Source organism: Trichoderma harzianum (genome assembly GCF_003025095.1).
Source record: "Trichoderma harzianum CBS 226.95 unplaced genomic scaffold M431scaffold_1, whole genome shotgun sequence".
In the NCBI taxonomy this organism is placed as follows: Eukaryota; Fungi; Ascomycota; class Sordariomycetes; order Hypocreales; family Hypocreaceae; genus Trichoderma; species Trichoderma harzianum.
The window spans coordinates 1,487,850-1,502,286 of record NW_020209249.1 but is presented as its reverse complement, the minus strand read 5'-3'; the positions used below and the strand labels follow the sequence as shown (position 1 = coordinate 1,502,286).

The window sequence follows — 14,437 nt, the reverse complement described above, 5'->3', positions numbered from 1 at the left end:
CGACGAAAAAAAGAAGCCCAAGAAGCAAAAGAGAAGATTTCCAGAAGCACGCAGAGCGAACAAGAACCGCCGAGCGCTGCGTCTGTGTGTCGCGCCTTGTCGTGTTTGCATGCGCACTGAGCCATACGCAAAAAAAGTCGTCCGCCCGATATCGAAACGCCACATCGCTCCCGCCCGCCCGCATCCCCCAACTACCCACCCAAGTCACATCACCGACAGGCGACAGGCCCAACGACTCCATCGCCCTCGATCCCGATCCTCGTCCCTTGTCCGAACCGCGAACGGCCAACCTGCCATTCCGAATAGCTTCGCGCGCGCCCTTCTTTGCGGGGCGCAGTTACGCAAGGCACCGTGGCGGCGCTTACAATCCTCGACCAGCCCGAGACGCCGGAGCTGTCCCTGCAGCAGCATCTCGACCTCGCGCCCGATCTGGTGGGCTACGGTAGCCAACTCGTCACGGGGGACGATCCCCAGTCCTTGATGATGGCACAGCCGGTGCCTCATCAGGACAAGAAGCGCGTCAAGGTCTACGAGCTGCGCAACAATGACTGGTTTGATCGCGGAACGGGCTTCTGCACCGCCAAGTTTGCGACGGTATGTTTGCGTCTTCTTTGCGTGTCCTCGGCTACCCTTGTCTTGTCTCTTGTCTCGCCTCGCGCATTGTAGTTTCGCTTCTGTTCCCCACTCCCACCGGTTTTCTTGTCTTTTCCCTTCCGGCGACTTTCCTTTCCACGCATTGTTCAGCAGGAATGGGATCGGCTGGGCTGGATTGGGCTGAGTTTACCTTGGCCTGACCTGGTCTTGCTTTGGCTCTCGCTCTCTCTCTCCTCCTTGACTCATCTTGGCACTGCAAGCGAGTGGCCCATCCAAGGGATACGCGTATTCACCCCCCGTCATTGTCGCTCTGATTGCTAATTGTGTCATGCGTTCGACGCACAATGTAGACCGAAGATGGCAACAAAGATCCAAAAGTCATTGTAGAGTCAGAAGACCAACCTGAGCGACTTCTTCTGGAGACGACAATCCAGAAACAAGATGGATTTCAAAAGCAACAAGGTAAGCTCTCACCGACCCCTCTTGTTCTTTCCCTTTTCCCTCTCCCTATCTTGAATCATCTTTACCGTTCCTAGCGCCTTTTATTCATACTTTCTTCCCCTCTTCACCTTTCTTAACCCTTCATACACAAAATCCCTCCATCTCTCTTAGTCTGTGGTGACGTTGAACTAATATGAGGTGCAACAGAAACGCTCATCGTATGGCAGGAGCCAGGAAGTGGTGTCGATATGGCCCTGAGTTTCCAAGAGGCCGAGGGGTGTGCCATGATCTGGTTTGTCTCAACCTCCTCCTACTCCCCTTATTCCCCTCCCTCTCGCCCTTGTCGATCCTTATCCATTGCGCCTCTCGTAGCATCGAAGACCGTCTCTCTTAGTATAGCATCGATTGAGCATTGGCTAATGATATCATGTGGTGGTTAAGGCGCTTTGTCAATTCCGTCCAGCAGCAGTTCCAGCAGAACGCTGGTGTAGGTAAGGATTGATCGTCACGTTGTTGATGACACCTATAAAACCAGAAGCTAACACTTTATCAGACGACAATTTGTCTGATGATCTCGCTATTGAAACGCTTGCGCCCGTTAACCTTCCCACTGCCGAGCTGGGCAACCTGGTGGAAATCGAGACCAGCATCAGGGTTATGAGCGCTACTGCTACCGGCCGTGAAGCTGTTACCAAGTTCATCGTGGCCGATGACTATATCAGCAAGCTTATCCCTCTGGTGGAGATTGCCGAAGACTTGGAAAGCCTTCCCGACCTGCATCGTTTGTGCAACATCATGAAGAGCATCCTGCTTCTCAATGACACATCTATTATTGAGCACGCCGTATCCGACGAGTGCCTCCTGGGAGTTGTCGGTGCTCTGGAATACGACCCCGACTTCCCCAGCCACAAGGCCAACCATCGACACTGGCTCAGCAACCAAGGACATTACAAAGAAGTTGTCCCCATAAATGACGATGTAGTCCGCCGCAAGATCCACCAGACATATCGCCTTCAATACCTGAAAGATGTTGTTCTGGCCAGAATCCTCGATGATCCCACCTTCTCCGTGCTCAGCTCCCTCATATTCTTCAACCAAGTTGAAATCGTCCAGCACCTACAGACAAACCCAACATTCCTCATGAACCTCTTTGGCATCTTCTCTGCCCACTACCCCGACACAAGGAAGCGGAAGGAGGCCGTCCTGTTTATCCAGCAATGCTGCGCAATTGCCAAGACTATCCAAGCCCCTGCGCGCCAATCCCTGTACATCAACTTTCTTAACCATGGCCTGCTCCGCGTCATCTACTATGGCCTACGACATGTTGACGTTGCCGTGCGCGTTGGGGCCACGGACATTCTGATATCCATCATTGACCATGATCCGACGCTTATCCGCCAAACCATTTTCCGACAGATGCATGAAGGGCCCTCATCACTATTAGATTCCCTTATCGATCTTCTTCTGGTCGAAGTTGACTTGGGAGTCAAGACCCAAATTTCAGATGCTCTCAGAGTCATTCTGGACCAGGGAGGAGGCCCAGCAGCTGTCAATGAAGCAGCGGCTAATAACAATGCTAACGGCGGCGGTAACAAGCAGCAAGCCGCCGAATTGGCTGCCAGGGCAAGGATGCAAATGCCTATTGATCCTCAGCATGAGCACTTCCTAACTCGCTTCTACGAGTCCTCGGCTCTCAAGCTGTTCAGGCCTCTTATCGAGCTAGACACCCGTTCTCATCTGGACTTTACTGTTCAGGAGGCTGCCATGTTCTCATGCCTGGTGGAAGTGCTTGGCTTCTTTATCCGCCAACACCATCGGTTTAGCAGATACTTCTTCATCATGCATAACCTGGCCGCACGCATCGTCCAGCTTCTCAAGTGTCGAGACAAATACCTGCAGCTAGTTTCGATTCGATTCTTCCGACTAATTGTTGGCCTCCAGGAGGAGCTGTATGTCAAGAATTTAATCGAGAACGATGTTTTGGGTCCTATTCTCGAGGTTCTGGTAGAGACTGTGCCGCGAGACAATCTTGTCAGTGCAGCTTGCACCGAACTCTTTGACTTTGTCAAGAAGGAGTACCTGAGAGACATGGTTAAGCAGCTTGTGGCTGACCATCGGGAGAACCTGCTTCTCGTTAGCCACATACCGCCTTGTCAAGACCTGATTACGCGCTATGACCAGACTGAGGGCTACACAACCAACATGGAGTACTTCGCCGATACAGACGACGATGTGACGAGGAGACCGCCCAACGTCAGAATGATGGAGCATCTACCCATTGATTTACGTGAAGAGGAGTACTGGGACGCTTCTGACCCTGAAGACGAAGGGGAAGATCACAGCTCAGGAGATAGGTTGTCCGAGAACGGCGGGTCGACTTCTGGGAAGCCTCTAGTTGACTATGCTTCGGATGAGGAAGATGGCGACGATGGTTTAGACAACGATACCGATGACCAGTCCAAAGACGATGGCGATGATAATGCCGATTTCAGCCCACGGTCGAACCTCTCGGCTAACGTGCCACCGCCCGAACGTCTCTCTGAAAAACGCAGGCGAGAGGAAGACGAGGAAGACGATGACGAGCTAGGCAAGCTGATGCATAGCAAGCGACGCAACAGCAGTTCTACGGAATCCAACTCGTCAATTACACCGGGCCTTACCCGAAGACGCAAGTCGAGCTTCACCAACGGGGGCAATAACGTGACACCCAGGAAGATTGCAATTAGCCTGTCACCAGCTCTGAGGTCAGGCGGTCCCTCTCGATCCGACGATGACTCGTGAAAGATGGACTTGCTTTGGTTGCAGTGGTGTACGGCATTATACCCTCTCTTCATTTCTCTTCACTTGACCCTGTTCTTATTGCATCATAATTTTTCTCTCGGCCATGACAAAGTAAAGAGCAGATGATTACTCTGTGTCCAAGGGTTGGTCCTCGTAAAACGAGGAAGATGGCGGCGGGTAGGCAACAAGGCGGCGTTAGGATAATTCCCTTTATTTCATCCCTGGGTTGGTCATCGGCCACATCGTATTGTTTTTGGTTTTTCTTGTTATCTTTGGGATGATGATACGGCTCACTGGGCCGTCACTGTTGGAGATGCAACGGCGGCGGCGGCGGCAAACCCCCTTTTTCAGAAATAGAATCAACATAGTGGAGGAAGGACTTTATAGGGACAAGATCGGAAAGACATGCGAAAGAAGAAGATAAAAAACGTCCCAAGGACAGAAGTTTGACTCTGGGATCCAGGAGTGCAGGAGGCGGAGTTTCAAGCTTCACGCTTGATTTGTATCATATCTAACATACTTAACATTATAATGGACTCCTTCTTAGCCATAAGAAGGAACATGAAACAAAGCGAGTCACACCAAAGAGCGGCATAAAGAGAAGATGTAGACGGTGCAATGCCCTTGGATGAATCAAACGGCCGTAAAAATGTGTGAACTTCCAGTGAAATTTTGCCTTTGATGTGATGCTTTTGATGTTGTATCTTTAAAAGTGTCTATGTTCGTTGTACCCCTTACCCCTTTTCACCCTTGAATGGGGGGGTTTTTCCTTGAGTCTATTAGTTTTCCGTTTCCATATCATCATAGTCGTTTAAATTGCCTCGACCACATCTCGTAGCCCGAGATCATCATAGCCGTAATGTTTCTCGGAGTCTTCTCTACCGCAGCCACCAAATCCGCCATCGTAATCTCCATCTTCTCGGTGCCTGTTTCGTCTTCGTCGCACCTGTCAAGCACAGCCAAGCCAGCCTCGTTGCAAATGGCCTTGATCTCGGCTCCTGAATAACCATCTGTGACACGGGCCAGTTCCGGGATGTCGACGTCTGGTGACAGGGCCAAGCCCCGAAGATGCACGCCGAAGACGGCTTCTCGAGCAGAGAGGTCAGGGGGTCCTACGTAGAGAATTTGGTCAAAGCGGCCTGGGCGGAGGAGGGCTGGGTCCATAGCCTCAGGACGGTTGGTGGCGGCGAGGACCAGAACGCCTGTGAGGGACTCGAAGCCGTCCATCTCAGTAAGGAGAGTGGTGAGCATATTCACGGAGCCTGTGCTCTTAGCGGCGGCGGCGGCGCCGTTGCCTCCAGTCCGAGAACCACCAATGGAATCAATTTCATCAAAAAAGATGATGGAAGGGGCAGCAGCGCGCGCGCGTTCGAAAAGCGTGCGCACGGCACGCTCAGACTCACCAACGTACATGTTGAGAAGCTCAGCACCCTTTACAGCGAAGAAGTTGAAGGAAGACTCGGTGGCCATGGCTTGGGCAGACAGAGTCTTGGAGCAACCAGGTGGGCCATACAGAAGGAGGCCCTTTGGAGGCTGACGCAGGACGTGGCGAGAAGTGGGATTGGTATCCTAATAGAGCGGTTAGCAAAGAGGTTTGCATTCATATTTGCGAAGGCGGGATAAATTATGAGTTACATACCTTTGTGTTTTTGATCATACGAGATAAAACCTTTTTGAGGGATTCCTGGCCACCAACATCTTGCCAGTGAATGGTGGGTGGCTTTAGGTTTATGTCGTGCATAGCTGTGGGACGAGTGATGCGCAGAGCTTGTTCCATATCCTGAGAAGTAAGGTAGTGTACTTTTGGTTGCTGTGTCTCCTGGGATATCTCTCCCGTAGCAGCAGCATCGACATTTTGAGCAGCAGCATTCTCCTCGTCGAGCCTGTTGCCGAGAATTTTCTTGGCATTTAGAACCAGATTTGCGAGATCGTCTCCATTGTATGCGTGAGTCTTGGATGCCAGGCTGACGAGACAAGACTCCTTCTCTTCAGCTTGTAGAGGAGGGTTGAAGAAGCGTAAGATCTCAAGGCGCTCCGTTGCACGAGGGATAGGCAAAGCAACATTCTCGCGGAATCGTGAGCGTTTCTGTAATTTGGCTGGGACGTCGGCCAAATAATCTAGACATGTAGCAATAACTACAACCCGTGGCAGAGCATTGGCGGTAGAGGCTGCCGCAGAGAGATTGTCGAGCTCATCGCCAAGGGCCTCAATGACAGTATCACGATTGGAGCGATCTTTGGCTAGAATATCCTCGAGACCGTCGATGAAGAGAAGGCTTGGCTGCTGAGACTGAGCCTGCTTAAACGTCTCCCTGATAGACGACAGCTTGTCTGAAGGCCTGATCCAATGAACCCGGCCCCAATTGGTGGCTGCAATACGCTGCAGAATGAAGGTCTTGCCAGTGCCGTGGCCACCATGAATGACGAAGCCGCATGATTCGCGCTCATTTTGTATCCAGAAGGGTCGGCCGAAGCCCCTGAGAAACTGGTTAATGGTGTTGACTTGAGCTGATAAACCGGGGACTCCTGTGACAGCCAAAGGACCAGATGTTGTAGCCACTTGCGTATCCTCAGGGGTATCTTTGTCACCTCCGGGCTGGACAATCCGTACTGTTGACGAGGAGAGCTTGAAGCGGGCTAGGTTATTAGACTGTCCATTGACAGATATGACTTTGAATGTGCGGCGCAGCTTGTTGATGTTGACACCCTCGAGCACCATGCCGGGAAACACTTGTTCCGCACGGTCGAGGGAGACGCTGACGGAAAACTCCCAAGAGGGGGGATGTTTTGAATCTGCGGCAGTATCCTTTTGCTGATCCGCCTCACTGGCGGCATCTTGAACCACGACTTCTTCTGCGTCTGGAATCACAGCAGGCTCTGCAAGAGTAATCCTGACCACGTCTCCGAGCTTGAACCCCGTGGCCTCCTGAAAGGCCCTTGTCATCATGACAACATTGGGACTAATGTTCTTTTCGGGGAGAACCCATAGCGAGGCTCCTCTCCGTTTAGCAGTCTCTGCATCTGCTGCGGACCCATCGCCAGAGGTGTCGTCTGTTTGGAGGCTCTCAACGGTACATGGTCGGCCACTCTCGAGACCGCCAGTAAGTGAGATGAGAGAGTCTTTGCTGATGTAGATGCGAGCAGCGCCGAGGAGACTTGCTCTTTCAAGACTGACGTTGGCGAGAGGGCGAACTTTGGCGTCGATGCTTTTTTTCAGCATCTTTTCATCGAGTGTGCGTTGATGAAGAGAAGAGAAAATGAAGAGAAAAACTTTTTTCCAAATCTAAACGAGTCGGTGGGGAGGGGGAAGGTTCTAATTACATGTACATGAGATTTGGAAGGTGCGATTGAGAAGTGAATGTGGGATGCTTGAAAGGTCGAGGACCCTCCAAGAATTTTCCTCTTTAGTACCTGTAGTACAGTGTACTTGCAATTGTGGGAGCTAAATGTACTTGTACGTTTTTTGAGAGATAATGCACTTGGCAGTTTCTGTCATTGTCACAACCTTGGTAGACGTGTATGAAACAAAAATAAGGTCCAATAAATCCAAGCAATCCCATATTAAATTCAACTTTGTAAATCATTGCAGCAAACCCTGCTCCGATCGCACCTTGATTAGATTTCCTGCTCCAAGATCTGCTGCATGGGTTGCCATTGCTGTGTACCCGCTACCTGTCTCGCACTAGCAAAAGGTGTTCCGTACCTTGCCCGACGTCATTGCAAAAGAAAAGCCGTAAACTCCAAAACTCCAAATCGTCCATCCACTATTCCTCTCGACTTAGCATCCCGCCTCTTGTCTTTCTCTGTTTAGAGCAGCTCAATGCGCCCTCTCTTTGGCAATCTGCCTGGATGATCTGCCCTCGATGGACACCTCGAGCGACAGCGACACTCGCTAATCTCGGCGACAGCTCGAGGCAATGCTCCTCTCGCCATGTTCTTCGTCCAAGCAAAGATGCGGCTTCGAGGCCAAGACGCGGTTTCAGCATAATTGGAGGGGGCAACGGAGATGGTAGCTCGGACTCACCGCCTCACAAAACGTCACAATTCTTGAATAACACCCAACGAACATCTCCTCGTCCCACAGCTGCGTCCACGTCAGGATCTACCTCCAATCCACTGCCGAGACGGCGAACATGGACACCAGCAACATCTGCAGCTGATGCTACTGGCTTAAATCGGCGGCCGCGCGATCAACTTAACACCGGCGAAGCTCGACGACCTCGTGTGAGCGGGAGAGAAAAAGGTGACAATAGTGTGGAAGACGAATCTCAAGATACGACTCTCCTGGAGTGGCCACAGCTACAGAGAAGAGCAAGAGGAGGGAAACAACATGGGCATGCATGGAATTCCGGCGTCACCATCCCAAAGAACCCCTTCTCTCGACGACAAAGCATACAAAACCCACGAGGCGCCAAGGAATCGTCATTTGTCATGCTCATAATAGACGGCATGTCGCCCAATCTCAACGCTGCGGACTTTTACCGTATAACTCCAAATGATCTCTCCGATTGGCAGAGTGTCATCAAGAAAGGTGATTACTTTTTCTTTCATCTTCTCTCTATTATGCCCTCGGTAATACAAACTGTCTAACTCGCTCTCTACCCTCTAGTCCAGCAGCAACGCAAGGTAGACACCCTCGAACCGCTCGGCCGCTACTGGGTCACCTTTAGCTCAGGCGAGGCCGCCGCCTCCTACCGTGATAGACTTGTTCGCCTGCACAAGCTCAACGGCTTCAAGCTCAGGTCCGCAAGCGGTCTATGGGAAAGCAGCGTCCCGTCCTCCCTCAAAGTTTCTCTCGCATCGCCATCAGCGGCAGCGGCAGCAGCAGCAGCCGAAACAAGCGATGCCCTCACTTCAAACGCACCGAGCACAGAAACCCTAGTGGACCTTGTCAACACTTTTACCATTTCACCAGGCTCTCAAGCTATACTGCCTATACAGCGCAGAAAGGTTTCTCTTTTGCGGCCGTGGACGGATCGTTTGGCAGGGCTGATCGAAAACCTCGGGTACGGGGAGCGGCCGTCGACGTTGATGGTGGACATTTATCCGCCCACTTTGACTGCCCAGGAGCTGCACCAGTTTATCCGTCGAGATGGGCAAAACCGAGGCCTCCGGTGGCAAGTCTCTCTGCCCCAGCATCTTAAGACGAGCGGCTCGGAGCGAGGGTCAACGAAGACGAATAGTACGAAAGAAGTTAGTTGGGATGATGAGGTGGATGAGCAAGAGGGGGAAGAAGACAGGCAGCGAAATCCATCTTTTAGGCGTAATGACCGTGAGACATTGGAAAAGCTCAAAGGCCGGTTCATACTCGCGTGCGCCGATGAGACAGAGGCACGGCGGTTTCAGCAGAGCTGGAATCGTAGAACGCTCACAACAACGCAGCCGGAGCCGGCAAGGTACTTGGTTCATGCATCAATAATAAAGTGGTAGTTATCTCCTCCGTCTACTATCACATCCTATCTCATCTCATTGCCACCGCCTCGCGCCACATCGTGATTGCTACCGCATGCTTCCCCCATCATTGTTCTTCGTGACTGCATCTCAAATTATGAATCCTCCAATGTTGTGGACGCTTTCCCGCCTCTCACCTCCCAGATCTTCTTTCTTCTCCGCTCTATTGCGACACTTGTCACTTCTGTCCATTCGCTCTTTTTTATCTTTGCCACATGCCAGACTCCAAAGCGAAAACAACAGCACGGCCCTCTCTCTGGCCGCTACAGGAATAGTCAATGACACAGTAGCAGTAATAGTTTTTTTTTTGTATTAAAACCCAAATTAATAGAAAAATGAAACGAGAGAGAAAAGGACAACGAAAAGAGAAAAAAACGAAAAGGGGAAAAGAAGACCGCAAAAACTCCGAACCGTAGTTGCTCTCTCTAAGGGGGTAGGTAGGGGGTGTGGATTGAAGGTCGTCGAGTTTGTTTGTAGGAGGTTTTTTCTTTTTCAAAGTCAAGGAACTCTCATGACCCTCATATCCGAAATGTCATTACTGGCACAAAGCTGATAAACTGCAGGCCTCATAAACAGCTCGTATGTCTTGATCGCGTTGCGCTGCCGTCTCCATTATATCATACGTCAAATACACTGTCAAATCAACGTCGTGCCCCGCGTTTGCGCGTGCAGCATTCAACTGTTGGACCATTTTAGCAGCACTTGCCACCGGCAGCCTCGCTCTTCTCGCCAACGTTGACACCTGATGAGGTACCAACGTCAGTCTTCTGGTTGTCGATGAGACGCTTCTTGATGTCGGCAGCCAGGCTGTAAAAGGCCTGGTCAATGTTGATGTTGCTCTTGGCGGAGACTTCGAGGAAAGGAATGCCGAGCTCGTCAGCCAGTGCCTGGCCCTGTTCCGTGGATACAACGCGCTTATCCTCCCAGTCGCACTTGTTGCCGATCAGGATCTTGTTGACGCCTTCGGTGGCGTGCTGCTCCACGTTCTGGAACCAGGTACGAATGTCTATTGGGAAAAAGTTACACATGTCAGCCATGGCCTAAACAACTCCACTTTTGTTTGATCTTGCTATTTCTCGAGCGCTGCAGCAAACAATTGCTCCAAGGCGGGCACCCGTTTGAACGTGGCCACAGAACTGAGGTGGTTTTGCAGGCCCAACATCAAGAAACGGAGAGACGGGTAGATGGAGAAGCAGGAGAAACGATTCAAGGCGGTGAGCAGAGTGGGGAGGGGGGTTTGACATACTCTGGAATGATCGCTCGTCGGTGACATCGTATACCAGCAGAATGCCCATGGCACCGCGGTAGTAGGCGGTGGTGATGGTGCGGAATCGCTCCTGGCCGGCGGTATCCCAGATCTGCAGCTTGACTCGCTTGCCATCCAGCTCAATCGTCCTGATCTTGAAGTCGATGCCGATAGTGGTGATGAAGGATGGAGTGAAGGAGTCTTCACTGAATCGCAACAGACAGCATGACTTTCCAACACCGGAATCACCAATCAGAAGGAGCTTGATCTAATGAGGACATGTTCAGTTAGCATCTCGTTCGTCCTCGTTCTGGATTGCAGCGTGATTGCCTCGTCGTCGACGATGCCATGTGATTGGAGCCGCGCTTAGTGGCTAGAGGGTGGGGGGTAGCGAAAGGGGGGAGGAATGGATTAAGTCGTACCAGAAAGTCGTAGTTGCGATTGCTAGGCATGGCGGGCATTTTGGGCAAAATATAGTCCTGATTAAGGGGGTTCGAGGTGGTGCAAAGGTCGACTCGAGAACGACGGTGGTTGCGAGACGAAGTGGCGGAGAGGCGGGAAAGGTAGAGGCGGAAAACTAAAGAAGTGTCCGGGCCGTGACAAGGACGGAGCAAGCAATGACAAGCCTCCCAAAAGGTGCAAAAAAGGTGCTTCTCGTCGAGATAACTCGCGTATATGTACAGAGTACAGTTGCTACACGGGTTGGCGGCAGATCCGGAGAAAGGCTCAGCACCAAGAGGTATTGCAGCGAGGCGGGAGTCAGGTTTGGTGATGTCGGAGCAACAAGAGGGGCTCTAGACTGAATAAGACGTGAGCAGGATGTCAAGACGCAGACGAGGAGCGGTGCGCTGGCAGAAGGCGGGCGCAATTGAGCGAAGCTGGCGATGCAGGTGGCAGAAGCCGGAGAGAGGTTTCAGTTCAGGCCCGTCGGTGAAGGTTGCAGAATCGAGGTTCTGGCATCTGGACAGCTGGAAGCGGTCGGGACACTTGGCCGAGATGCACGTCCGGCGTTGGTGCATACGTAAACTGGCTAGCGCATGTACCTTTTTGCGGCGAGAAGCGCTGGCAAGGTACCGACGGGTCGTGGGGACCCTTCTGGGGGGAGGGGGGCAGACGCTGGACTGGGGTGATGTTTTAGCGGGATGGCCACCTAAAACCCGCTGGAGACCTTCTGAAGCCTCAATCAATCAACCTGAATCGATAAAAGGTTGCATGCATGGATGGTTTGATTATGCGGTGTCCAAGTCATGCATCAAGCTTCGTGTTTATGAGTACTATAGATAGGCACCCGGTGCATTATATGTGCAAACAAGTACATGTAGCCATTGCGAGATAATTTCCGCAGGGTCTATAATAACCTACTATAGCCAAGGCAGTAGCCAAACCCTCGGCAATCTACGCACGATCCCTCTGGACCAGGCATCGAGATAATCGCTGCTAGCAAAGGTACATCCCGTTACAGCGGTCCTCTGAATACCAGCACCACGAGCCCAGCGAGTCGCAGACGCACATGGTCCTGGCCATGAACTAATAATCATCAGCCCTCTGTATCCTTTTATGGGACTCGTCTTCCTTGTAATCTTTTGCAAGCAGTTTGGAATCCCCGCCGGCCGTAAGTTGCTAGAGGCTTAGGCAGGGTGGGACAAGTTGCATACTTGGACATGCAGAGTCCCAAGTCCTGCCCCTTACATGTAACCGTTGAAACAACCTCCTTGGCTCGTACATGACAAGTACCTCGTACTCCCATTCTCGGTAACTGGTCCCTGCATTCGCATGAGGGGCCACTGACATTTATTCGCGAGTGGCTGAATTTTTTCCCCAGGCGGACGAGCAAAATGTGACCTCTGGCACGGGACTTCTGTTTTCTGGTTTTCTTGTTTCTGCTTGGTCTGATGATTTCGAGTGCCACGCCAGTGGAAGACGTCATCGGTCGGTGTTTGGATAAGGTAGAGCGTTTTCCCGGGCTGGTGCGCTCCGAATTGGATGCGATTGACGGGTACGAGTACGGTATATACGTGTATCCGGAGGCTTGGTTAATCCAGCCCCGCCACATCACAGGGTAGATGCGAGTAGGCATGTGAAGAACGAAGAGAGTAAGAGTGCAAACGTGCAAATATGTATATTTGATAATCACAGGGTATTTTGTTTGGCATATAATCACAAGTTTGCACAATTGTTGGCCGTCTACTAGAATACACTGAGCAATGCTAATGCTATACGGTCCGTTGACTGAGATTGCGGTCATCAGAGGGCCAGCCTCCTAAACTCGTCCAAAACATATCGACAATGAAGCAAATACCTATATATGACAAGAAATGAAAAAAAAAAAAAAAAAAAAACCCCCACCAAACCGCCACGCAAATATCTGAAAATCCTAGCCAAACTCATCAACTCTCTACTCCTTCTCTTCAAACACATCATTCCACATCGCCGGAATCTCTCCTGGCACCGGCGCCATAATCTCCTTCTTAGTGAATGCTATGGGCCCAACGAACTCGTCACTCTCGCACAGCTTGTTCAGCTTCTCGCAGTAATCGCTCCATTGGTCGCAATTGACCTGCCCAACCGTTTGCGCACTCGGCTTGCACTCCTCGCTCTGCGCAAAGCAATCCATGACGCCAGTCCAGCATTCGTCCTCGGTCGAGTACGGCGGGATAGGTTTGCCGCACCAGTTTGCGCTCTTGAGGACGCAATCTTCGGGGATGACACCTGCAGTCTGAAGCATTGGCTCTGGTGTGGGAACCCCGTTGGCACTGTTCGTGTCGACTTTGGGGATGTACACCTTTGGGCCGGGAATCGGATATGGCGGCAGATCGTTCTGATATATATCATATTTGAGGCCTGGTGTGGAGAGATCAACATATCCGGGGATGCTCGTGAGATGCTCCTGGGGAACATTGAGAGGGCCCTGGACATCGCTGTTGAGAAAGATTTGTGCACAGCCCACGAAATACTGCGGATCGTCGCGATGGACGGCCCAGTGCAAGGCCACGATCTCGGGCCTTACAATGTAGTACCCTGAAGGCAAGCCCCGAGGAAGATTGACGGAGAGCAGACCGTTGTTCTCGACGAGTCGGTCAACGCACCATTTTTGGGTCACCGGGTTGTAGCCGTCTTCCCAGATTTTGAACCAACCGTCACCAGCGGCGCTCTCTGTGAACATATCGTCGACCTTTTTGATGTAGACGGCACAGGGACCAAGATGGCCCGGATCGATGCTGCCGGGCGCCTGAGCATCTGGCCATTGACGCCATTCAAACGTGAGAAGAGACCCTTTATTTGCGGGGCAGATGAATGACACGGCTTCATTGCCGTCGCGACCTGTAGCAAGATCAACGGCTGTTCTCTGCACTAAATAAGAGGGGAGCAATTCTTACCACAAACCATGTCCTCCGAGGTGATGGGATGGATTGGGTTGGTGGCAGTCTCGCCATCATGGGGCGTGCGAACGCAAGTACCATCTCCTTGATTTTTTCGGTCAATGAAGAGGGTTGTAAAAGAAGTATGAGCACTTGCCATAGAGGCAAGGTTCAGCAACAAGAGTCCAGCAATGTAACGCTTCATGATGAGAATGCAAATGGCAACCTTGAAGTTTTGGAGCTGATTTGCTGAACAAAGAGTAGGGACATCGGGGGGAGCAGCGTACTAATATAAATGAAAGACGATGGCAGTAAACAGAGCATCGCGAAGAACAAAGAAAGATAGTCTCCGAAAAGGGGTTAACACGGCGCCTACTTCGTAGCCATAGTTTGTTGGTCTCGGTTCAAAGTTTCTCTCCCCCTTGATGGCTCGTGCAGCCACCCGCCGAGGCTTGAAGAGTTTATATGCTGCCCTGAGAATGCACCACGTCTCACCAGTCGTTTAGATTAGCTTTCTCTGGCCCAACAGTCATGAAAGGAACCATGTCTTGGCAGGTTGGCGAGC

General features: G+C 51.6%; 5 protein-coding genes across 5 annotated transcripts; 2 read left to right on the top strand and 3 right to left on the bottom strand.

Moving 5' to 3' along the window:
- Positions 1 to 303: 303 nt before the first annotated feature.
- On the top strand, positions 304 to 4,217 carry M431DRAFT_180752 (hypothetical protein). Its single transcript, XM_024913122.1, has 5 exons — positions 304 to 594; positions 945 to 1,056; positions 1,243 to 1,327; positions 1,477 to 1,526; positions 1,589 to 4,217. The coding sequence occupies exons 1-5, from the start codon at positions 481 to 483 to the stop codon at positions 3,814 to 3,816; spliced, it is 2,589 nt and encodes an 862-aa protein (XP_024780100.1). The 5' UTR covers positions 304 to 480; the 3' UTR covers positions 3,817 to 4,217.
- A 307-nt stretch (positions 4,218 to 4,524) lies between these two features.
- Positions 4,525 to 7,036, bottom strand: M431DRAFT_514882 (hypothetical protein; the record flags this gene model as incomplete). Its single annotated transcript, XM_024920257.1, has 2 exons — positions 4,525 to 5,385; positions 5,456 to 7,036. The coding sequence occupies 2 exons, from the start codon at positions 7,034 to 7,036 to the stop codon at positions 4,618 to 4,620; spliced, it is 2,349 nt and encodes a 782-aa protein (XP_024780099.1). The 3' UTR covers positions 4,525 to 4,617.
- Positions 7,037 to 7,665: 629 nt separating this feature from the next.
- On the top strand, positions 7,666 to 9,246 carry M431DRAFT_476918 (hypothetical protein; the record flags this gene model as incomplete). The annotated part of the gene is made up of 2 exons (XM_024915516.1): positions 7,666 to 8,347; positions 8,426 to 9,246. The coding sequence occupies 2 exons, from the start codon at positions 7,666 to 7,668 to the stop codon at positions 9,244 to 9,246; spliced, it is 1,503 nt and encodes a 500-aa protein (XP_024780098.1).
- Positions 9,247 to 9,959: 713 nt separating this feature from the next.
- Positions 9,960 to 10,965, bottom strand: M431DRAFT_70905 (hypothetical protein; the record flags this gene model as incomplete). Its single annotated transcript, XM_024921837.1, has 3 exons — positions 9,960 to 10,273; positions 10,514 to 10,781; positions 10,936 to 10,965. The coding sequence occupies 3 exons, from the start codon at positions 10,963 to 10,965 to the stop codon at positions 9,960 to 9,962; spliced, it is 612 nt and encodes a 203-aa protein (XP_024780097.1).
- A 1,881-nt stretch (positions 10,966 to 12,846) lies between these two features.
- M431DRAFT_131108 (lytic polysaccharide monooxygenase) lies at positions 12,847 to 14,199 on the bottom strand. Its single transcript, XM_024912461.1, has 2 exons — positions 13,891 to 14,199; positions 12,847 to 13,834 (listed from the first exon to the last, which is right to left on the bottom strand). The coding sequence occupies exons 1-2, from the start codon at positions 14,075 to 14,077 to the stop codon at positions 12,909 to 12,911; spliced, it is 1,113 nt and encodes a 370-aa protein (XP_024780096.1). The 5' UTR covers positions 14,078 to 14,199; the 3' UTR covers positions 12,847 to 12,908.
- Positions 14,200 to 14,437: the final 238 nt, after the last annotated feature.

Coding starts and splice junctions, on each gene's coding strand:
- M431DRAFT_180752 (XM_024913122.1), top strand. CDS start 481: ATGATGGCACAGCCGGTGCCTCATCAGGACAAGAAGCGCGTCAAGGTC. Junction 1,057..1,242: donor TGGATTTCAAAAGCAACAAG/GTAAGCTCTCAC, acceptor GAGGTGCAACAG/AAACGCTCATCGTATGGCAG. Junction 1,328..1,476: donor GAGGGGTGTGCCATGATCTG/GTTTGTCTCAAC, acceptor GTGGTGGTTAAG/GCGCTTTGTCAATTCCGTCC.
- M431DRAFT_131108 (XM_024912461.1), bottom strand. CDS start 14,077: ATGAAGCGTTACATTGCTGGACTCTTGTTGCTGAACCTTGCCTCTATG. Junction 13,835..13,890: donor CTCGGAGGACATGGTTTGTG/GTAAGAATTGCT, acceptor ATCTTGCTACAG/GTCGCGACGGCAATGAAGCC.